General features: G+C 37.8%; 1 protein-coding gene and 1 pseudogene across 1 annotated transcript in view; both read left to right on the top strand.

The window, feature by feature from the left end:
* Window positions 1-10,341: 10,341 nt before the first annotated feature.
* On the top strand, window positions 10,342-10,446 carry LOC149081540 (U2 spliceosomal RNA; annotated as a pseudogene).
* Window positions 10,447-16,500: 6,054 nt separating this feature from the next.
* The window catches only part of LOC149081541 (uncharacterized), a 57,913-nt gene continuing 48,779 nt past the window's right edge, over window positions 16,501-25,634 (top strand). The window contains exon 1 of the mRNA XM_089238477.1: window positions 16,501-16,657. Within this exon, the coding sequence (XP_089094603.1) occupies window positions 16,603-16,657 (55 nt within the window). The 5' untranslated portion in view covers window positions 16,501-16,602. The remainder of the gene's footprint in view (window positions 16,658-25,634) is intronic.

Raw genomic sequence — 25,634 nt, forward strand, 5'->3', positions numbered from 1 at the left:
TTCAGCTTGTCGACCTTCGTGTTCGACGGGCGCAGTGGTTCAAAACCCGGGGCGGCCGTCCCCGGAAACTGTTATGCTCAGAGGAAGAGGAGGTTTCCCCCCCCCCCCATTTTTTTTATATGATTCGTTTTCGAGTTCCTCTTCGCAGTTGACTATTTCAAAAATAAGTGCACTTTTTTTCTTTGTGGGGCGCTCCAGCCCAGTTACCGGTCTGCGTATGAACCCTCCTTGTGGTCCCGGGATAACTCGGCCATGGCTGAAAAATCTAGTGGAAGGAGGGGGGGGGGGAAAGCACAGAGAACTGTGAAAAAACACAATCGGATGTAAAGAAATAAAGCTTTTAAATCAGGGGATTCTCAAACCCTGTTTCATGGACTTTCTGAGTCAAGTCCGAAGACCCCTCTATACCAGTAAAATGAACACCACCGAACACTTCACGATACAGTCGAATCCCGTTATAGCGAAAATTTCGTTTATACGAACACTTTTTCTAATCCCCCAAATACGTTTACGTAGGAATAATGCTAGGTAACCTAGGATTCCTTTACAACGAAATTTCGTTTTAACGAAATGATTCCTTCGGTCTCTTGGCGCTCGTTATAACGGGATTCGACTGCATAAAGTCATAACAATATTCATATATGCAAGTATATTACCCAAACAATGAGTAAATTGTTTTCTCATCCAAGTTTACGAACCCCCATGAAATCTCTACAAAGATCCCCAATGGGTCCGTGAAACCCTCATTAATAACCCCTGTTTTAACTGGTATATGGTTGGCATAATGTGAGAACTTTCAAAAATTGAAATCGGAAATTTTGCATTTATTACTTCAAATCAAAAATTTCGATTTTTTTTTTTCAAATGAAATTACGGCTGTTTTTTTTCAATTATGACATGCTTTTAATTTAAATTAATAGTTGCCCTCAACCTACGACTTAACCGTACATGCAACTCGTAAACATTCCTGTAGGGAATTTCTAATGAACTGGCTAAAACATGGTGTGTCTGTTTAATTGTATGGGTTTGGCCCTTGTATTAAGCGTATGCCCTAGCATATTTATATTGCCGAAGTTATGTGCATTTCGGGTTATACTGGCTTGTTTCTAACAAACAACTGCCATACTATAGCATCTTTTCAGGCAAATTGACCTTCGAGTTGGCTGAAAAAAAAGATGCCCGTACAAAATATGGATGTCAAATACCCCCACAAATACGCAATATGAAAACATATATCACCAAAAATAACAATAATTAATAATATTTAATACACTGCCCATAAAAAAATATTATGATTGTCTCACATAGGTGTCGATAGCTTCCCGAGTTAAACCACTATGTTTACCGTACTTTTTTTTTTAACGCGCCAGTTGTGTTAGAATTCACGACCCTCGGAGGTAAGCTATTCCATTTATTGACAGCTCTATTAAGGAAAGAAATATTCCGTGCTACACTATAAATTGGAGATGTCAATTACTAAACGATACTGGTGGAAAAATGGCCAAGGTGAAACAATTCCACCAATAGTTCTTTATCTACCAATGTCTATATCCCTATGCAAAACTTATGTAAGCGCCAATAAGACGTAAATTCAGAAATGAGCTGTTAATCGTACATTTTTAGGACTGATTTGCATATTGCCATGAATTTGCTTTTGTGCGTCGACCCAGGGCCGTCTTAACAGCATCATTGGCCCCCCGGGTAAAGTGATTTTTCTGAGGTCCTACCCGACCCCAATAATTCTCGAAAAATTCAACTACTTCTCATTCTTCTAAGTCCTCTCTTCACCTGAGGCCCCCCCCTCGGGCCGTGCCCGGGGGCCCCCATGCGTTAAGACGGTACTGCTTTGTTTTTTGAAATCGCATTGTGTATGAAATTTATCAAATCCTTTCATTTCTATGAATTTTTGAGCGATTTACTAATTCGTGGCACACCCTGTATAGGAATATTATTGTTATTTAGATCAGAGTTCCTCAACAACTGGTCCGTGAGGATTTTCTGCCTGCCCGCGGAACATTTCTATCAGTTGGCACTAAATCACAGGGCAAATTAAAATGTGTGGCTAATAAATGCCATCAGCTTTGGCAATAAGAAAGATTTTTTAGAAACGATGAGGAGGACCTTGACGTTATGGCCATTACTGAATCTTGGGCAAACGATGATTCTTGCATGTCAGGATCAGATATTTGTTTAAGAAACAGATCTGATAGGAAAGGGACGGATTCTTGGTTTATTGTCCATGGCAGACACCAAGATTTCAGGGTGGGGGGGGGGGGGTTGTCCAAGGATAAAAGGGGTGTCTATGGCAGGCACCAAGATTTCTGGGAGTCTATGACTGAAAGTATATAGGAACAACTGTTGTATATATGGTATCAGTCCAGACCAGCAATTATTTACGTTATAACCAAGGTGTCGTTAAAACCGAAGTCGATATAATCGAGTTTGACTGTATTGCAGAATTAGTGCAGCAGGTTTTCCCAAAGCCCGATGTCCATAACGGAACCGCTTTAATGAGTGCTGGTTTTGTTTTCCTCTTGCGGTTTCTTTTCACGGAAATGACTTTTCTACCCTCATATACGTACACGGCGTTTGCTTATCCGGGTAGTACAACATTCAGTGTTTTCCCGCATCGATTAACGGAACACGAAACTGTCTCATTAGAACAACGATAAGATTGTCCTTTGTCTTCCGACCGCCATCTGCTGCCGAAGTGCCACAATGACCTCATTCTTTCTATATATACGAGTTTCTGCTATTATTACCACATTCTTATCACTCAACAGAAGGTACAGGAAGTGGATGTGAAGCCTTCAATTTCACGCTAAAGGGGTTAAAAAAGCTCATTTAAGGATATGCAGTAGAACCTCTCGATAACGGACGCCCATGTGACTAAAAATCGTGTCCGCTAGCGGGGAGTGTCCGCGCGATTTATAGTGGAAACTCGTCTATACGGCTTTCACTTTTACACGACGTTTGGCTATTGGTTCCTATACATTTCAATTGCTGCAGAAGTGGTACAAAGGTGATTACATAATCACCAATCGTTTCGATGGAGAATGTTTGATTAAATTCTACTACATTTTTCACTTTTACCGGCTATTATGCATAATTCCCAAATAAAGTTGGAAAGTCTGATATAAATATGAAAAAAATTTCTATGAACTTTATTCTCTTCATTAAACCAATTAATGATCTTTACCCGTACATCGTACGTACACTGCACATATTTTGCAATGACAACTGAAATAAGTTTGAAGAAGATGGAAACATTCATAACAACACATTATCGGTCTTTCTTGGCTTTCTTCTCATCAACAAACAATACCAACATTACCATTCGAATTCCCCATCACTTAATTAAATTGTTCGATTTATCATATTTACTAACGCGAGCTTGGGACATAATCTCAAGGGCCGATACACACTACTATGACGTGACGTGTAACCACGTGACGTCAGATGGCGCGGGATCATATCGGACATTATACGGTGTGCACACTGGTGTGATGCATTAAGACCGAAACGCACTACGGTGTTGAATTTGCGAAATGTTATTCGTGGAAATTCTGTGACGTACAAAACAATGTGACGTGGAATTCCCACGAGTCAGAATTCACAACGTCTCTGACATGACGTGAAATCACACCACGTCAGTGTAATGTGCTTCCGCCTTTAGTTGAATGTGATAAATTCTCTCGATTTATGACCAGAAATTAGAATAAATTAGAGTTTGGGAAATAATTAGTTTGTCTGATTTTACTATTGCAAGTGTCCGCTAACGGAGGGTGAAATACATTAAAGCCCTATTCCACCGGACCGGGGATCAGAAAAGTGTCCGTTACGGGCGATCTCACTGTAGTTCCATAACATAAAGTAGTATTACACACTGAAAACTTCAGTGGAAATTCACTAGAGAAGTTAAGCCTTTATTTTAAGGAATTTGCCCATTTTTTAGTCATAAGTCGGTGAGTGTCGGTCTACGCAGTTATGGCCCCTATAGTGGTGTAGCCAGCTGACAGGACTCAAGCCCGGGGGGCCCGGAACGTGCGAATCTTATCTTTCTTTCACACTGTAAATTCACGACAGAATGGCTCGCGTGTAATGTCTGGCCTGAATGACCGAGTGACAATAAACATGTACAAGGCCATCCTGGCTCACGTGTTGGAAAGAAAAAGGAGGCTAGCACATCCTTTCTCATTGTGATTATCATCAATTCTGGAAGCACTTCTGAAGGGGGATGGCTCTTGATGCTTTAAATATGATTTCACGCATCACGTGAATCAATGATTCCCAAATATGGGTTCCTGGACCCCCAGGGGTGCACGGTCTAATTGTAGAATTATACAATAAAGTACATACCAAATTGAAAAAAATAAACGAATATAACTTATTGAAAAGAAAATTTTTAATTAAATTAACGTTCGAAAGCACCTCTGCAACGTTGGTAGACTGCAGTTGTAATATTTTCACGATTTTTGATGAAAACTCTAATTGTGGTGACATCTCTTGGTAGGAGTTTGATACGTTGTTTTAGTTTTTTTGGTTCTTTTGAAGTTCGGTAATTTTTGTACATTGCTATATCGCACCATGTTTACTGGTGCTGGATAGAAGAATGTCCTCCATTATTCCAGAACATTCTCACCGCAGTTGACGTAGTTTCTGCAGGCTATACAAAAAAATGGAGGCCCGTAGCAGATACCAAGATTTCCGGGGGGGGGGGTCCCCAACTAAAGTCATTTGGGAACCACTGGTGCGAATAATTTATCTTTTTTTTCTTAACAGTGTGAATTGAACGAGTTCCCGGATCAACAAGGTCCGAATATTAGCGGGGTTGCAGCGTTTACTTAATTTACATGCAATATATATTTTTCCAATTTACCCAGGATGTGATTCACAAACATTCTTTTTGTTTCCAAATTTGGATTAAGCGGGTTTGAGAATAAAAAGTGTTGATCAAAATCAGGGGGGTTTCCAATTAATATTTTTCTTATAGGCAATGCACACTGAGCTAATAAATGGAACTGCTTTTTCTCTGATGTGCGAATTCAAACGAGCACCTACGTTGGAGAAGTTGACGAAATTTCTTGGAAACATTGGCAGCAGGTTTTTTTGATATGATGAAAGTTCCTGATTGTTAATGATTCTGTACATCATTCGCAAAAAATATGCATCAGTGTCAAAGTCTCATTGTGATGGATATGACAAAAAAAAAAAGTATTCATGCTGAATATTATTTCAATGAAACGTACAGAAAATTTATTGGAAACCCGTATTCTGACGAACTACTCAGTGACGACATCTGTCGGATGTTTTGAAAGAACGTATTGAAGTCTATCTGCGAATGGAAAGATTGCATGGCATGGAAATGGAATTCGAACTTAAGACGGCCCTGCATTCAATCGCAAGGCTCGTTTTTGGAGACCAATCGAAGACCTCGGTGCAAGAACCCGACAGCTCCACTTTTTTTCCCCCGTTTTTCACTTATTCCTATAAAGGAAAAATCCTCCATCAATTGGTGCAAGAACCATACAGCTCCAAGCAATAGCTATAGAGTTATAAAGGAAAGGGAGCTGCACTGTGTTGTCTCCAGGAGCTGTCTTGTTTTTGCGCCAAATTGTTTCAGCGTTTACTCGTCTGTGGTGGCAGCGCCTTTTGCGTTGCATCAGCCAGTCGTTGGCGTCCAGTGATGGTGATGTTTATGATGATGATTTCTGAGCAAATTTTTTAAGTGAGTCAAAATGTTCATTGCAAAAGGGGCCATTCAAGTATTACATCAGCAGATTTTTAGCCATTTTTGACCCCCTCCCCCTTGTCAGCAAAATTTCGTCAGCACTGCACCCTACCTCCTAACGCATATTGGTGGGATCCGAAACGTACGCAGGAAGGGAAGGGGGCATAGGGGCTCGTGCACCCCCACCTCCAGACGAAAAAAAAAATTCTTTAAAGCAAAAAAATATTTAAAAAAATTAAAATTTCGAAAGAAAAATTCCTTTATAAGTTATTATAATCAATTTCTGTTAATTTCAATGCCATTTTAATGGTAAGAACTCAAAATTTCTCGAAGAAATTCATTGTGACCCACCCTCAAAGCTATCTATGGTTACCCTTGACCTTCAAACCAAATGCGGCCCTGAAGGTTATCTGATGCGGCTCGCCCCCTCAAACCTAAATTTTTGAATTCAACTAAGCGGCACATTTATAGATCGCTTAAATGACCAGTGGCATAATTCCAGAGCATTTAAGTGGCCCGTGGTGCATTTTCAGATCACTGAAGTACGCCTCGAAGATCACTTTCAAACTCAAAGATCACTTAAGTAACCCGCGACACAGTTCCAGAACACTTAAACGATCCGTCGCACATTTAGAGATCTCTTGAGTGACATGTGGCACGGTTTTAGAGCACTTAAGTGGCCCCCAGTGTGGCTCTAAATCGCTCAAGTTACTCGTGGGGCAATCCCAGATTACTTAACTGATCCGTGGCATAATTACGGATCACTTGAGTGACGCGTGGCACATTAGTAGAGCACTTAAGCGGTCCGGACACATTTCCAGAGCACTTGAAGGATCCGTGAAACATTTAGAGATCACTAAAGTGGTTCTGTAGGGGACTTGTCAATAGGGAAAATGTTAGTTCAGGTGCCCAATAACTATCGAAAGATTTTTTCCGTTTTTGACGCACCGAACTAGATGCCATTAAGAATATTTCATATCTTCATAAAGGGTGTTTGATGACGTAAGCATCGTCCAAACCCGTCCCCCCTGTCATCAAAAGTCAGCAAATCGGAAACTCCCTCCTCATCAATGCTGACGTAATACTTGAATGACCCCTAACTGTTGTTTTCATGTGATTTTGGTGAAGTGCTTTTTAGAAAATTCCGTAATTAATTTAAAATATCTATTTAGAGGGGGGATTTTTCCCCCCGTAAACTTACTGTAAGTTGCTTCTTCTAACCACACCGTTTTAATGTGTTAATAAAGAGTTTATGATTGTCGAATTCTGCGTGAAAACCTGCTTCATCGATGGCAAAAAGGCATGGGATGAATGCTGTCAAAAAGATGCACACAGGCTACAGCAGCAGCGAGTATTATGACATGGAAAGGACTGGCCACGGGTAACAACAATCCCTTTAACGGAGCATGGGCCATTCCCCCACATACTTGGAAGGGTTTGGACCGGGTCAACAAGCACAACACAAAAGTGAAAATGCGGCGCGGATGGGTCGTTGTGGCACTACTCTTCCCGATGCCCACAAACACGGCGGATATCCACTTTGGTGATATGCCGGCAGATAAACTACAGTATATGCTTGGAAGGAAAGGATTCTCTGCAAAGTCCGCTCACTTATCAGCGTGTGATGTAACTGCTGCATTACCTGGAGAGCAACTTGCATCTGCTGCATGATAAAAAGAGGGTGGCCATGGACGAATTAAACTTACCAATACTGACTATGTAACATCCATTCGCTTGTTAAGATCCACTACTGCGCATACTTATAACTTGAGTCCGCGCAGGCGTAATTAGCGGCGCTTTCGTGGCTGGAACCGATTGAACGTTCACAGCTGTAGCCACACAAGAATGCAATGATCTATCAGATACAAATTACATGCATCATACATATTGGGCTTGACCGTCCTCGAATTTGAGACAATTTAATCATTGTCAGCAAGACCATCTAGTGATTGCATCTATTTCTGCACGAACGCGATCGGCGTACGATTTTGATTTTTATTTACAATGACCACCGTGTGTGATACCCGCTACTGCGATCCCAGATTTTCCACAGCAAAAGTAGCAGTACTCATCGTAGATGAGTCGTCTTGTGACATGTGAATAGAGGAATGAGAAGACATTTCATCTAAACGAGGACCAACACAACAGCGGCTGGACGTCCAGTTTCCCAACAACGTAAGCTGCGGTGCAAGAACCTGGACTGACTATGTAAACACGAGTGGAACGTCATCATCCGCCGTTGAACCAGCACCTCCTAGAGATAGAAGGTCTCCGCACGTGTTGGCATCAACGTCATTCAGACTACCTAGCAAGTTTGGCTCATTTTGAAACACATCATCCTATTTCGTCTCTTCTTATTTTGACGTAAAATCTTCCTGATTGACTCACAAATACCGCATAGTGATTGGATGTGGGGCATAGAAATCGCCAAATTCTGAGCTCGATCATTTTTTTTCCCCGCACAACGATGATACTGGCACGAACAGGGAATTTTTTCTCCTGAATAGTCTGAGGGAAAATGAACTACTTACTGACGTCACAAGTAGCGTATATGGGCCTTCGATCTTTAGGAGGTGCTGGTTGAACACAGGACGCTCCCAGCGCCGAGAGATGATCGACGGATGTTACATGCAAGATTTCAATTTTAATCATTGTTATTGGGCCAGATTGCCCTGAAGCTATATTTATGTTTCGAGGTTCATGATATTGTTATGTCGGAAGCGGCTCTAATATATTAACTTGTTATTCATTCTTGGACACATCCATCCTTCGGGAACATTTCCATATCTCTCTTAAAGATGTGAAGTGGGGGTGTGTGTCCGGTTTTTTAATGTGTTAGTAAAGAGTTTTTTGGGTATCTACTAAGATGGGCGGAAAAAACCAGACAGCTCCATTTTTTCTTTCTGAATTTGAAAAAAAACCGGGCAAAAGGGTGAAAAAGTAAAACCGGTCTGCGATAGAGGAAGGTATTGCTACTATTCTACCTAAAATTGACGAGTTTTGAAAAACGTTAAGTATTTTTTAAAGTGTTTTTTGTCCATCCTGAAAAAATTCAGAAAATTGGAGCTGCCTCGTTCTCGCGCCAACATTTCCAATCTGGTGTCTTGAAAATATTGATTGTTATCACCGATTGTGTGTTTATCGGAGAACAATCTGGTGACAGTAAAGTTTAGGATGTTATTTAAACTCCAAATAAGTTGTGAACGGGAAGGACAGCGGCTTTTCTTGAAATTCCATTTCATAGCTGCATCTGATTACTCCAAAACATATATTGAATTTTATAATAAACTGACCCATGCCCATGGCACCCACGAAGGTGGAGCTGACAGGGCTCCAGCTTGGGGTCGGGACGATTCTTACCATTTTGGTTTTTTTTTTTTTCATGCAATAAATCCGCTACTTTGGGGCTCGTGAAACATCTGTCAAGGGGCCCGCCAAAAATCCCAGCCTAGTGGCCCTGCTGCAAGATGTGGGGGGCCATGCCCGATCAGATACAACAACTAAAAATAATCAGAGAGATAGAAAAATAAAATCTGAGAGTACGAATAACAATCTGAAAAATTTCATTCCTCGCAATTAAACCCTTGAGGTAACGATACACCGCGGACCAAGAAAAAATATCGTTTTAGACGGATTTATCGTTATAACGAGTTTTCGTCGTAGAAAAAAAATTTACGTATTTCTCCAATATAAAACGAAAGAAGTTGGATGAAAATTCGAATTCGTATTTTCCAAATTTTAAGACTATCTCCGTCTTCTTAAAAATTTAGTTATTTTAGCATTAAGAATATAGGAAAAATCAGAATTTCAATTTCCGATAACTCGGTAAAATGTTCTCCGTATATCGCGTGATAGATGTTTTTTCTTTCAATCATGGAGATGCAAAATTTTTCTATCATTTCTTTTGAATTTAGAAGGGGCCGTAATTTTTTTTAAATTTTATATCTCCCCTTCCCTTCGCAAATTATTATTTCACAACACTTTGAAGTTTATTTGGGGTGGCCATACGCGTAGGAGTACGCAGAATTTTCTCAAGGAAGGTTTCAAATTTTTTTCTTCTCGGGGGGGGGGGGGGGGGTTACGTTTTTTCCTGCAAAATAACACTATAATCTCGGTTTTAGGGGGTTAGAACCCCAAACCCCACCTCTGCGTACGCCAATGTCCATACGTCCCTCGACACATCCGTATTTTTCACGTGATTTTGGTCATCCTGATTTTTCTTTCAAGAATGTCTCGTTTTTTCACGTATTTTTCAACGAATCCAACCTGAATGAATGAACGCCAGGGTCTCTGCTACCGGACTTATCCCGTTGCCGAGATCTCTTCCAGCCCAGCTTCGTGGCAGAGTCTGGAACAAAGTGAGTGTGTACACCTAACAGTCTGAGTGTGTAGCTAGTGTTGTGTATGATATTTCAGTGCTGCCATCTATACTTCAAATTGTGAGTGAAGTGTGATGATTGAATATTTGTAATGTTGTAGGCCTGTTGCTCTCTGTGGCGAGACTTTTTAACGGGGAGATCGGCTCGCATTCGCGCCTTGAAGTTGGGAACCACAGAAAACCAACTTCAGCCGACCACCACTGTGGGGTTCGAACCACAGTGGTGGGGTGGATCGCTTCTCGGCCTTTTGGCTAAGATCAAAGTGTAGTAACGAATCCAACCTGACTTTACGTTCTTCATTGAATTCAACGATTAAAATTATCTTTCCAACTCATAAATTACATTCCGATAATTACGACTATGAATAAGAATTTCCATCTCACATATCCCCCCCCCCCTCATACTCAAACCTTTTCATTTCGCAGAATTCATTTTAATTCACTGCAATTTGCAGTAGTGCTTCATTTCCCGCCATTGGCGACTTTTCTGTGGAATTTTGGCATTAGTTGGCAACTTCGCCTATTTTTGGCTTCTTTTTTTTTTAGCGGCAACTGGTAATCTCCCGAATTTTCCCGTATTTTTCTAGAGGAAATATGGTGAGACTCAGCATCTGATGTGGTGAAATCACACACAACCCTTATCTAAGTTGCAGCTCTTTCTCTCCCCCGTACGCAAGTTATTTCTGGCTTAGAAAGGACTTTCCAATCCACCCCGACATTTCATCGGAAAGTATCACTGATGCGAATTTAATAACTTTTTCATTGAATAATTAATCTTTCATCTAACGATGTTTCTCGGAACTCGGAACATTAAGCAATTAATTACGTTGTAAATTCAAAGGCACATTGTCATAAGCCAACCTCTCAATACAAAGCATTATATACTCTCCGGTATACACGGTTATAATAACCCCTTCCCCCACTACAGGGAAGTTGGCAGCGCTTTGGTCTGTAGCAACCAAGTCATGTCACGTGTGAGATGTAAAGTTCTACGAGGGGTAAATGTGATAAATCCCGTGATTATGTATAATCGTCGACCATTTCACATACTTTGATAAATTTCTATAATTTTATCACTTTGCCGGCGATTATGCATATCGCCCGAGCGTCATTGGTGAACATGACAAACCGTACTAAACTCATCACATTTACCGGTAGTTATGCATAATCGTCATTATTTCGTGTTGGTAAATAGGATAAATCGGTCTCGTTACAGATATGACTTACAAATACAAATATACAAATTCAACGCCACAACAGGCAAAATGCCCAACGAGGTGGCTGATAAAAAGATGCCCATAAAAATATGGTTGTCATATATTTCAAAAATACAGCAACCCAATTAAAAATGCAATTAACACAAATTATAAACAATATATACAGGTGATAAAATATTATACAATGCCCATAAAGAATACTCATGGTTGTCTTATACCAGATCTCATTGCGTAAGCTCCCAAATGGTTATGAGGCTCCGGGTCACATACCAACATGGACCCGTCGATTGAGATGGCCCTGGTTCTATGGACATCTCTGCTGGATTCTGAAAGTAGTCGCATTATTTCCTACCATATTTCACTTGAAGATTCTTCTTCACAGCTGTTTGCGGCCCACTTCACCATTTGTCGTGGCTCCACTTCCATCTGATTTTTCCTCTTCCCTCCCCACAACCCAGAATATCCCAGGACCTGACCCCCAAGTTGAGAACCGCTGCCTTAACACTTTAAACACCCCCCCCCCCCTACACCTTAATGAATTTCACACATTTCCACAGCGCAAAACATCGAAAGAGTATCAAAAAGCTGAGCTTCTTCGTATGACGACGATGATTATTATTATTACCTCCTTCCAGATGAATCCTCTTTGATATTATTCCCTTGTAGCTTTTCAAAGTAGAACCAGAGATTGCAAAACAGGCCAATCCCTTCTGACGGTAGATTGATCCCCGAGTATCGGAACATATACACACACACATACTTTACCCGCTCCTTCTCTTTAGTCATTCATTCATTAATTAATTGCCATTCCTCTGCCCCCTAGCGTCTATCATTTTCCAGAACGCTTTTGGAATTCCAAATGCCGCCTCGCGCGCTTCATTACCGGGGCTGCCCACCCCCCTTTTGCTCAATACCCCCAGTATGTATGCGTGTGGAGGGGGGTGGCTCCATCTTCCCCCACGAGACGTATATACACTCTATTTAAGAGTGGATGGAATTCCAATCTGATAATTTCACCCCCTACTCTGGCTTACCCTTGTAAGCCAGAGTTTGGAACCGGATATAATAATTGAATTCTAACTTAACGAATTTTTCCGAACATTCCCGAAATATGTGTTCCATATCGTACTTCGATATAACGAATGTTCATTAAACAAATTCTTCGATTTAACGAATTTTTACAGGTTTTTGTGCACATGCCATCAGACCCCAATATTCTATTTAACGAATTATACAATCGCACCCCCGATATACTCATTTGGGATTACTTTTTCGATATTATTTATCAAATTCACCAATAGAACCATTATGCATAATCACCGGTAAAAGTGATAATTTATTTTAGTATTTATCAATTTTACCAACGACACTTGGATATTATGCAAAATCGAAGGTAAAATGGTAATTTTTCTTATTATTATTTATCAGATTCACCAACGGTGCTTGAGTATTATGCGTAATCGCGGGTAAAAGCGATCACACGAAAAAAGTTCACATTTACCGAGATGGCAGATGATTGTGCATAATAACCGTTTATTCATCACAGTTACCGTAACATAAACACCTTATGAGGCCGTGCGCTGGAGGGAACTGGGGAGTGAAGAGACCATTAATTGTAATAAACAAAAAGTCAAAATATAGGGTTTTTTTGAACAGTTAAATTCGGTTATAACGACATCGAAGATTCGACGAATTTTTTTTGTTATAACCGAGGAGTCGTTACTACCGAGACTGACGTTTTCAAGACCTTTCAAACAGGGAAAATATAATCAGTTGCAATTAAATCATGAAATTATTTCATTATGATTCAATGGACTATAATTTTGAGAGAAAGATAGGGAAAATCACCGATTCTCGCCAAAAAATTTGTATCTAAATTTTACCAACAGTCTTCATAATTGCCAATTACTGCTATAAACAGGCGGTTTAGAAAGTCTGCAGCGAATTAATATGTATTTCATAAGGAAAAAATGTTTAATAAGACAAAAATATGGCATAGATACTTATGCAGCCGACTCTCTTTATAACGACCACCAAAATTTCGACAAAAACGGACATTATATCGAACGGTCGTTACATCAAAAGGAAACATAGAATAATCATTACATGAAAAATGTGGGATTTGACCTACCGATCGTAATAATGGAATGATGGCTATGCAGTGGGTGTCGTTATAACGAGCATCGACTACAGTCATATTCAATATAACAAATTATGCAAATGATATCCATACACAATTTTAGTAACGATCGTAAATTAAAGTTTGCTTCACTGAAAAAACCGGGACATTTTTTTACATTAAAAGAAAAGTCACACAAAATTACAGGAAAATACTTGAATGTCCCGTATACGGGACGGTTATTCCTTCATTGAGCTATAGGTCTTGAGAAAAAAAACACTGTAAATACGAAACAAAAATGTCACAAAGAGTAGGATATCGTTATATCCACGGCCGTAACTAGGCTGGGGCAACCGGGGTATTGCCCCTAGGTCTCACGCCGAACTTGGGGGGCCCTAAACTTTACACTTGTTTTTCATAATATTAATAATAATTATTATTTCAAGTCTGCCCCGGGGCCCCCCAAGAAGAAACACTACGGCTCTTGTTATATCCGAGATTGTTGCATTTTCATCGGCGGAATAGCTAACGTTCATTAATATCATTCTCTTCGGGAATCAGCCAGGACCATTATTTATTGACGTTGTAGCCGCATTCATTCATTAACTTCAGAAATAATTGCGTAATTATTTCTATCACATATAAAATAATCAATTAATAAATATAAAAGTGAAATCTCATGAATATTTCCAAATTATTACGGCAATAAAAAAAATGGACCGTTGTCCAATGAAGGACTCGAAAAGACCTTGAAATTTTTATGTATTATTCAACACTAGAAGCCCCTGGGGGCCCCCAATCTCATTTCACTTTCTAGGACACTTTCCATGATCATACGCTGTTATCGAATAGCAAAAGTCCCGGATGGAGGGAAAGGGGGGAAATTCTTTTCTTCCCTCATTTCTATAACCAGTGACGTATTAACCGTATGAAAAAAACAGTGTTTTCTTGTCCGCCATGTTGTTTCAAGATCCGGGTCTTTCGCCCTGGTGACCCACTTACAAAAAAGCTTGTTGTATTCATTCCTCGTTTTAGGCACACCTAACAACATTACCTTGCAACTTTCTTAGCTCGGATAATCACCGTTAGGGGGCGCCTCGCGAGAAACGGTGCGTTGAACCTGACCCACAACCGGTTAATTTTTTTTTTTTTTTTCGTGGGGGCCCCAAATACGACAGAAAAGATACTGACAGAGAATCCTGCCTATCAGGAAGACTCGGAAAAAAACCGACCAGGTTAAGTATTTAAAAAAAAAACATACACAAAAAAACTAACATGTTACATAATTATTACGCCAACTGTTTCATTCGGGTTGGCGTGATTGGCTGATTATCGCCATTTTGATCATTACAGTAGCTTCCGCTAATGTGAATCACGTTGGGTTCCCCCATTTTGATTGTAATAAACGATTGATTCCTGATTCGATGTTGCTTCCTACGTTAAAACAGTGTTTTGTTTTGCTGATTTGATTCTAATAAGTAGTTGATTCTTATAAGCAGTGGCTAGTGTATTTTGCAATATTCGAAATATTTTGATGATTTTCAATAATTTTAGTGATAATTTGTTAATTCCGTTAAAAAATATCAAGTTCACCGGAGTTAAATGATTCATAAGAATTATGCTATAATTGCTGATCATTTATGTTATCAATTTTTACTTCGCTTAAAATTCGCATTATTATTATTATTTTTATTGAAATTTAATAACAAAAAATTACATTGAGGAATGTATTTATAAAAAGATGAACAGTCCTGAAAAGATTAAATATAATTATGAGTAATTATCATATAATTTTTTTTGTTACTTGATACTTTGCAAAAATTTTCCATAATTAAATTTAAAAATAAATAAATTTCATTAACTAAAGCTAATTAATATTGTATATGAGTAATGTATAAATACAATCTGGAGCGATACATCTATGATTAATATAATTTATATAATTAATTTTACTACTCATATTCTTCTCACAATTTAAATCCAAATAATTGAAATTTTCGTCATTATGATAGTGTAGTGATTTATTTTCATTATTTATAATCATTGATTAAACAAGATCATAAAAATTAGGTTTGAATTAATTTAAAACATAATTAAATATATTAAAGATTCGTGTATTGATTATCTTATCATTTTAATTTTTTAAAACAACTGATGTGATGATGCTTTTCACATTTATGTTATATTAGTAAATTGTATTATAACTAAAAATGAACAAAGCCAAAAAAAAAAAATTATTAGAGTAATTATCTTGTAAAAGTAAATTATATTTGTGATTAAGTTCTTTTCATAAAAACTTCCATTTAGAAATTCTTAAATTAAAAATAGTGAACAGAAGTATAATTTACATAAAATTATAATTAAATTTATAATTATATTATTGTAAGTACTTGAAATTAAAATTCGTGAAAATAATGAATAAAAATATTGATAATAAATAAATTAATTTCATGAACTATAAAATTATTAAAAACAAGTATTTAAAATTCTAATTTATTAAAAATAAATTATGTTCAATTTAATAAATTTATTGAAAACCTTGCAAATGCTTATCTATCAATATCTTCAATTATTGAGGGTCCCTTTAAACACAAGACGCAACTGATAATATAATTTTATTAAACAGATGCTACTCATATCGTCATTATAACGCAAATTAAAATTATTGTCATGATAAATATTCATAATCACACGAACATAATAATTGATCATTAAATAATTTCAGAAAGTTTTAGTATTAATTTTGAGGACAAAATTAACTTTTAAATGAACTTTCTCTAATGAGAATATGGAAAAATGATAATAATTAAGCTAATTTTAGATATTAGTGAGAAAATAATAAATAACTAATAAATGATAAAAGTGTGTATGTTTTCTTGGACGAAGAAATGGTTTCTTCTGTATTGAACAATTTATTTGTGTAGCTTTTCATTCCGATTCAGACACTGAAAGAGATTTGGCGACAAATTTGGCGAAGTTAGCTGAATTTCCGTCGGAATCGTGGAAATAATACAAACCCAAAAGACCGCGTGGAGATTCGAATTGAGTTTCGTTCAGTTCCGATGCAAACAGTGTGCTCGAAAAGAGTCCAAGCGGATACCGTTGTCGATTTAATAATGTTATGGTGTAAATAGTGATTCCTAGATTAAATCCGATAATGAATTTAGTGACTTCGCTGGTGTGTACATGCTTACTGATCACACTCCTTCAAGGTAAGATTATTTCAATATTTATATTATATTGTTTTATATTATTAATTTATTACATAATTTTGAAAACTAGAAAAGAAATATATTTTTTAAAATTAATAACAGATCTTAATGGACAAATAATTATTTTAAGATATGTTGTCACGACAGAAAAAAAGTAAAAATTTAAATAGAATTAATAATGAATACACAAAAGTATTATTATTATTATACCAATCAAGATTGTTGCAGTACAATAATAGCATCGTTCCAAATAGGGGAGATAGCATAATAATTTACAGTTATTTATTCCTAATTCTTTTCAGGTGATTATAATAATGAAAGAGAAATGAACATTTAATTATTTTATCAGATTAAATTTTCGATTAATATTTCAATTGATATAATATAATACTCCTGCTATTATAACCAATAAGATTATATTTAGGTGAAATAATATTACCATTAATTCCAAATAGGATATCGTAATTCACAGTTATTTATTACTAACGCTTTTATGGTGATTATAATATAAAAGAAACAAACAGTTATAATCACACGCAAATAGTTTCATTGATTATTGAATTGTTATCTTTTGATTTTTTAAAAGTGGAAAACATTATAGCTTTATAAATAATAATATTTACAGTATTATAATAAAAACTGTACGTTAGCACTGCTTTGAAAAGCCTATAAATCATTATTTTTTTTAATTAATAACAGATAATGTGTGTGAGTGGACTCACTATTTTACTTTACTATAAGGTTTTATCATGACACAGAGAAAATTAACATTCAGTACCATCAATAATGAATACGAAAGAGCATTGCTTTTATACAATGGGTGCAGTGCTATCATTATTCCAGGGTGATTTTGATTATAATATAAAAGAAATAAACGATTATAATTAAGTAGTTTATATTAGTTATTAAATTTTCATTTTGTCAAAGTGTACAAAGATTATAATTTTATTAACAATAATTGCAGTCATAACAGACTCGCTATTTTTCTTAGATAAGAAGTAATGGCAATTACTTATTACTTTCAGTAATGACAAAGTAAATAATGTATACATAAAATAGCATTGCTATAATGTATACCAAATAGCATTGGTAAAGTAATAATATCATTCTCCATAAAGGAGATGGCATAATATTTATAGTTATTTATTTCTAACCCTCTTCAAGTGGTTATGAAATAAACAATTATAACAACATATAGTTTTACTGATTATTAGATGTTTTAATCCTTTAATTTTTGTTGAAAGTATAAAATACGACGATCTTATAGAAAATTTCAATAATAATAATCATTGTAGTATACAGTCACAATTTATACAGTTTATACAGTTCTAATGCATACTGTGCATTAAATTTCAGAACTAAAAATAACTTACTGATCTCTAAGCTACTCAATATGTATCTTACAAATGTAATTTTATCAAATCCCTACTTGTGCTATGATCAATATATCAAGTTAATACTTATACAGGGTGACTCGAAGAGAATCATCCGATTTCGAAATTAAATATATTTTTAAAATCAAAAGCATAGAATGGATAAGTAATATGTGAATGTAAAGGGAAATATAACTACGTTTTATGAACAATATTAATTGATTGTAGATCTCAAGTGAAGAATCATTTTGAAATCGGATGATTCTTTCTGAAACGAACTGTATATCAAATCCAAGGAACATACCGCCTCGCTACACTTCTAGCTTGCATAAGGAACACAAACTACACTTAAAACAATAAATAAACAGGTTAAGGGTGGCCTGTAAGTGCTAAATGCAGCCGTTATCTCATCAACCGTCCGTCGTAGAGGTATAGTTTCGATTTAAAAAATGCTCGAAAGGCTTTAAAAAATTACCCTGTACCAGTTTTGAGAGTGAAAATATAGTATGTTACAAAATTGAAAATCTAAATTTTTCAGCGGTTCCCCGTACTTCAACTTCCTACTAGAATGTTGTGTCCTGTCTTTAACGAGGCTAACAACAAAAATTCCAAGTTTCTAAGTGCAATATTCACTGAGACATTCGAATTCAAAAATCGGAGAAAAATGGGGAAAGGGGACAGCATAAAGGCTAGAAAGGAGCGTTCTCTGTTAGTTTTTGCTGTTCTTTCAGAAATTTCCTTCGATTTTTGAATTCAATTATATTAGCGAATATTGACTTAGAAACATGTAATTTTTTGTGTTGGCCTCAGAAGATACAGGGCAACAACTTCGTAATTAAAAGTTTGAGGACAAGGAAACCGTTTAAAAATTAAAATTCTTTTTCTATTTTGTTACACACTGTATTCTCACTGTCCAAACTGGTACAGGGTAATTTTTAAATGCCTTTTGAGCGTTTTTTAAATTGGAATCGTGCCTCTACGACTGACGATTGATGAGATAAAGGCCGCATTAGCACTTACATGACACCCTATGTATAATAGTACTTGGCAAATGCCCGGTTGCCAAATAGAAATGCGAAAATTTTCGGTCCGTCCGGTGGCGTCGCCAACCTGGAACCTGTAAAAATGGAATTTTCTGGAACATTCGTTTTTCTCGAAGATTCGACCGTGCCTATAAATAGTGAGGCGATCACAAGAAAGGAGTATTGTTGAGACTTTATCCTCAACGCGAGATTGTGAATAATTGTAAATAGGTGTTTTCGGTGAATAAATCTGTGACGTCCTGAAAAATTCCTTCATCCTCTGATCATTGCGAGGATTTGTGAGACATTATCTGGAACAATATCGAACTAAGAGAAACAGGTCCACAGTGGTCCAAATCGCGAAATTAGCTGGGGGGGAAATGCATTTTTCGGATCTGTGAAAGAAAACCATATCAGTGTGTAAAGAAATGCCTTTTTGTGTATCTTGAGGAGTTGTTTATTTCGTGATATTTGTTTACGTCGGGGGAGTATCACATTAACAAAGTAGGGTGACGAGTCGCTCAAATAGGACTTTCGCTGAAATGTGGTGAGAAACTTAACTTTCTTAGCTTATTGAGTTGGATTTGAGTGAAACCTCAAAAAACAAATATTTTCCATTCATTTTTTTGGATTTCTTACTTGAAGTTTTGCTTGTATTTGAATAGTTTTAAGTAAAAAATTGACTTTCGGAAAAAAAGTTCATTTTGGTCAGCCGTGGATTTGATTGAATTTTGATTTTATTGGTTCTAGGACCAATTATAGGTCAAACTGCGGCTAAACCAATGACCATATAAAAATAAGATATAATTTGTTCTTTTCGTGTCAAGGAAGTAAAAGTACTATGTTAATAAAACAATGTTGCTCGAAACGTAAAACAATGACGTATTGGTCAACCGTGAAATTTCTTTTCGGATGTTTTACATGTTGTGGGTGAATGTACTACATGATTCATTGCTATCGCTAGCCAGCCCCTTTTTCTTGAAAATAATTTTTTGAAATTACCTCACGTATGACTATCATAATGCTAATGGTGGATTGGGCTTGCCTTTTAGAAAGTCCAAAGAGATCTGTTGATCAAATAAATTGATGAAAAGTCTGCACATACATAATTGAAATTTTTTCCTCGAACTTAATTAAATTTCGCCTTAATATAGAAACTTTTCATTATATATTATATTATATTATATTATGTTATGTTATGTTATGTTATGTTATATTGTATTTTATTTTATTACCCCCATAAAGATCAGAGCAGAACTCAGAAAATTTTCCAAGACATTGACTTGAAGAACAAAAACGCTGAAGTAGAAAATCGTTCGGAGAAGGAATGTGCTTTCTGAGCAAGCTTTGCTATGCAATACAAGCTAATGCCAGATTATAATATAATATACAGTAACACCTCGATAAGTCGTCACCTCAAGCTATCGAAAAATCATGGCGGCGATTGACGACTTAAGCGGAGTGCCGTCAGTTTTAACGTGCAATCTTGTGAAACTCGCATAAATTTAGAGTAATATGGCATTTATTGAAGTTATTCCAAATTCTTTCGTTGCTGCAACCTGTGTAGCCACCATTTTGAAATATTTATTCCTTCGTTCCGAGCACAACTCCGGTCTATCGCCGTGGACAATTCACTACCGATTGAGTTGCGCCTGAAGTATGTGTGTGTAGAGGTACCTATCAGTCTGAATGCGTATCTAAAATGTCATGTTTTTGAATTTTCAGTGTTGCCATTTATGAGTGAAGTGTAGTGATTGAATATTTGCACCGTTGCGTAGGCTTGTTGCGCTCTGTGGCGAAATTTTTTTAACGGGTAGATCGGCTTGCATTCGCACCTCAAAGTTTGGAACCAATTTCAGCCGGCCACCACTTTGGCACTGGTGGGGTTCGAACCTCGCGATGCGAGTCCGTCACTATTACCACAAAACCACCACAGCGGGATCTCCAAAACAGAAATATTTCCACAGTTTCAAAATCTTTGGCGATTTTCTGTGTATTTTGCCTAATCGAGGCGCCGTTGATTGATGCAATTTTGGCTTTTCTAATATTCTGCCGCTGCAATATATATATATATACGGTTTTTGGTCGACACCACTGAAATTACATTTCCTCTGCCGTTTTCCGATCAATTCTGTTCTTTCCGCCAAATCTTCAATCTCATCAAAATTTTTCGTAATGCTTGATTCACTTTTGAGCTTCAGAAATTCCATACTCTTCGGCGATTTTAGTTTGAGAGAATTTTTTTGCATGCCAAGTTTCCACGAGCAATATTCACCGAGATATTCGAATTCAAAAAATCGGAGGAAAGTTTGGAAAGGACAGCATAAATGAGGGAAAGTTCCGTTGGTTTTTGCGATACCTTTTCTTCGATCTTTGAACTCAAATATCAGCGAATATTGCACTTGGAAACGTGGAGTTTTCTTCTGTTGGCCTCAGGAGATACAGGGCAACGACTTTCTAAATGGAAGTTAAAGGGACCGTGTGAAAATTCAGTGACACAACTGCATATTCTCGCTCTCAAAAATGGTACAGGGTAATTTTCGAACGTATTTTGCGCATTTTTTTAAAATCGGAATCACACCTTTACGACGGACTGTTGATGAGATAAAGGCCGCATTAGCGCTTATGGGACACCCGGTATATTTACGGTTGCTGTGTGAATCACAATGTTCGATTGTGCGGGGGAAAATTCCTCGATGTCATTCCATTTAGCGCGGAACTTCGTATAATGGAAGAAAATTTTTATTCCAGAGGATTTTAATCCATTTAGTGGAGCATCCGTTTATCCATTACCCCACGGATTAAAAAAAAAACCATTTCCTCCAGCGGAGCCGCTTATCCTATTCAATGCTTATCCGTGGCTCCCCGGAGCATTTTAACTAAGAATCTCTTCGAAAATCCTTTGTCGGGCTGCTGCTCCGCGGAGCAGGGTTTGAGAACCCCAGCGTTACCCGACCGAGCGGGGCCGACTGTATCTGCAGTTTTTGGTCTCTCAAACCAGCTATTTCTTATTGAACTCAACTTTGGTTTTGGCCATTGATTGGCGGTAATTGGCTGCATGTCCCACCCCGCTTCAGTTTTGAAGGAAATTTGGTCATCCTTGGATGTCCATGATTCGTCAAATCGTTAACTGGCAACTCTAGAAAACACGCACACACACAAAACGGTCATTTGCCCCCATAATATTTTCACGATACTCTCTATCTAGGCTGACCATATTTCCTCGAGAGAAATACGGGAAATTGGTATTCTAGATACGGGAAAATACGGGACATCGCCAATTATCGCCAAGAACAACTCCAAAAGTGCACAAAGCTGCCAAATATTGCTGAAATTACGGGAAAATCGCAATGGCGGGAAACGAAGCGTTACTGCAGATTGCAGTGGATTAAAATGAATTCCACGAAATAAAACGTTCAACAAGACCAATGTGGGAGATTAATGCTCTTATTTGTAGTTGTAATTATCATAATATAATTTATGAGTTGAAAAATAATTTCAATCCTTGACTTCAATAAAGAATATAAATACAAGTAGGCGTCATGTATAAAATGGGAAAAACCGGGACTGTCCCGGGAAATACGGGACGTATGGTCACACTATCTCTAACTCATCTCTAACTCACATGATCCTTTAGGTTGGGTATTTGGCCTCCAAAATCCGCTTCGAAACAGAAAACTTTGAAACATGATATTGCCATTTTCTGCCCTTTTTAGCCGCAAGTTATCAGAGAAACAGACTGGTTACCACAAGGAACAAAAATCGTGTTACATTGTGCAATTTCATTACTCGAAATAGGATAAATTAATTAATTTTATCAATTTTATATTTACTGAAAATAATCTCTCCAATACTTTTCAAGTGATTATAATATAAAAAATAAACACACAATCGTAATCGGATAATGCTATCATTTATAGTCTTTATAATCTTTTGATTTTTCTTAAAATTATAAAATATGATACTTTTATAAAATTTTCTAATAATGAATCCACTTACGCGCTTAACTTGAAATTTTTATACTTTGCATCTCAAATATATGCGATGCATCATGGGAAAAATGCGTGTGTCGGGTGTCAGTTATCGGGGCCTTGTTATCCAACATGCACTAAAATGGTGTCCAAAGTGAAAAGTACTCGACAACAAACGAAAAGGTTCCCAGAATTTTGCTTAAAAATTTACATTATTTTATTTTACTTATTCTAGTGCTGTTATCTATGTTGTTTATGGATTCATGTCCATGTTTAACAGATGCTAGTATGCGGGTGTGATAACAAGCCCTTCCAACCTGTTGTTATCGGGCGATTTTTCAGTTATCATTCGGCGTACCCGTGAGTGTGTCGAATAATCACGTCTACTGTACACTGTACTTTTCAAAGATTTGCGTAATAAATTTGCGTTGAAAATTTGGCGATATTATGCGCTGTATTATAGGTTCTTAACCAGGGATCCGCGGACTCCTTAAGTGTCCTTGGTACCAAAATCAGATCTCATCATGCATCCACCTCCCTCCATTGAAGTCAAAATCAGAGCCATGGTCGGATAGGCCCATGCGTTAAGATAACTCCTACTCTATGCAAGGGCATTTTAGTAGCATCGGGCGGGATTCTTTGTTGGAAGTACCTGTATATACCGTACATGCTTAATCCATGGCCCATGGGCTAAATGTGGACCTCGGAGTCATCCGATATGGCCCGTGACCTCAACCCTAATGAACTAAGCGGCACATTTCCAGATTACTTTGGGTGAAGTGATTTGCGGTGCGGTTCCACATCACTTGAGTAACCGATTGTGGCATTCTTAGATCAATCAAGTGGCGCGCGGCACATTTCCTGATCATTCGAGTGACCCATGGAATGTTTACAATTCACCACGGCACAGCTTCAGATCACTCGTGTGATTCGCGGCACATTTACAGATCATTTAAGTGACCCGCGGTACGTTTATAGATAGCTCAAGTGACCTGCGGCACAGTTCCAGATTACTCAAGAAACCCGCGCCACAATAAAAAATCCACTTAAGCGTCCTGCGGCGCGTTCCCAGACATTTTAATTAGTGGCACGCGACACGTTTCCATATCAATGCAATAAAGTGGCCCGCAATCTCCTAAATGTTGAACACCCTTACCTTAGGAATTCTTGGAGAGATTCCACACCCTAAGCAGCCTTCAGCTTTACTTTCACCCGCTGCCCTCTCGGAATATCTCAGTACCGCAAGGGTGGTACCGCTGTGGTGGTCGAGTGGTCATAATGACGGACTCGCATCGCGGGGATCCGGGTTCGAACCCCACCGTCACCGCAGTGGTAGTCGGCTGAAGTTGGTTTCCTGTGGTTCTCAAATGCGAGCCGATCTCCCCATTAAAAAGTCTCGCCACAGAGAGCAACACGCCTACAACGATAAATTATTCAATCATTACACTTCACTCACAGTTAGAAAAACTGGTGGCAGATGGCAGCACTACACATAACAAGCATTACAGACAAACAAAAAACTTCACGTCAGGTTTCACTACACGTACACACACATTCCCGCATGTACCAATTCGTTAGAGGTTCCGCAAAGGAATATGGACGAGGTGCATGTGTGGTTTAGTAGTAGTAGTAGCACCGCAAGGGACCTCCATACTGTTCGAGGTAAAGAAACACTAATTCAGGACACGAAGAGAGAATCAAAAAAAAGCTCATGCGATCGAAGACTCGAGTTCAAGTTGAGTTCAGGCCTCTCATTAGAGGCTCTAAAACAAAATAACGAATCCGAGTTCATGGACACAGGGCTTGAATTGAACTATCTCGATTGAATAGCGAGCTTTAGACAGTTTTCAAAGCACGGAAAACTGGATATCATCCAACCAACAAAAAAAGTCACAACAAACCTCGGTTCCATAGCGTTAACCTTTCTCCTCTTCCCTCTGGCAGCGCTATTCATTATTATTTTTCCTCATTGCACAAAACACAAGAAAAGACGGAACAATTTGTTCACACCCATTGAAACGAGGGTGTTGCCATTTAGTTATAATGGAAAATCTGTCGCCCGAAATAAAAAGAGGAAACAGGATATAACCATCTCCGTATGCGAAAAGAATTACTAAAAATGTCTCCGACGCCCAAAACACAGTTAGTTGTTAGTTACAGATGGCTTTTTTGGCTTTGTGCAGGAATTTGGCCATTCTGCAAGTTGTCAGTGATCCCTACGGATAACCCTTTAAATCCGGTGGAAGCTAATTATTTGACGGATGCTTTTTTTCCTATTTGTTTTTCATCTGCTTTTGTCTCTCGTTATTTTCCATTGGGAAACTTTCCCACAGGAGTGTTGAGTTCAGTTTCCTACATTGATATCAATGTCCTGTCCGTCACGTTTCGGTCGCACCGAGAGTTCGATTCGACAAAAGTGTCTAAATGGATGCAGATTTGTTTCCACTCGGCAGTTCATCGTCTCGTGAGTACATTTCCCATGAAAACTCCAGAGGACACGCGCGCACACAACGTGAATTGTTCTGCGGTAATTCGAACGGAACAATTTCTCATTAGCGATTGCATTTCTGGTTCTGTTTCGCTGTTAGCGATTCCGTTCTCGGGGTGGTTT

This window comes from Pholcus phalangioides, unplaced genomic scaffold, assembly GCF_987345545.1.
Source record: "Pholcus phalangioides strain wild (caught in Gottingen) unplaced genomic scaffold, Ppha-v1.0 ptg000010l_1, whole genome shotgun sequence".
Classification (NCBI taxonomy): Eukaryota; Metazoa; Arthropoda; class Arachnida; order Araneae; family Pholcidae; genus Pholcus; species Pholcus phalangioides.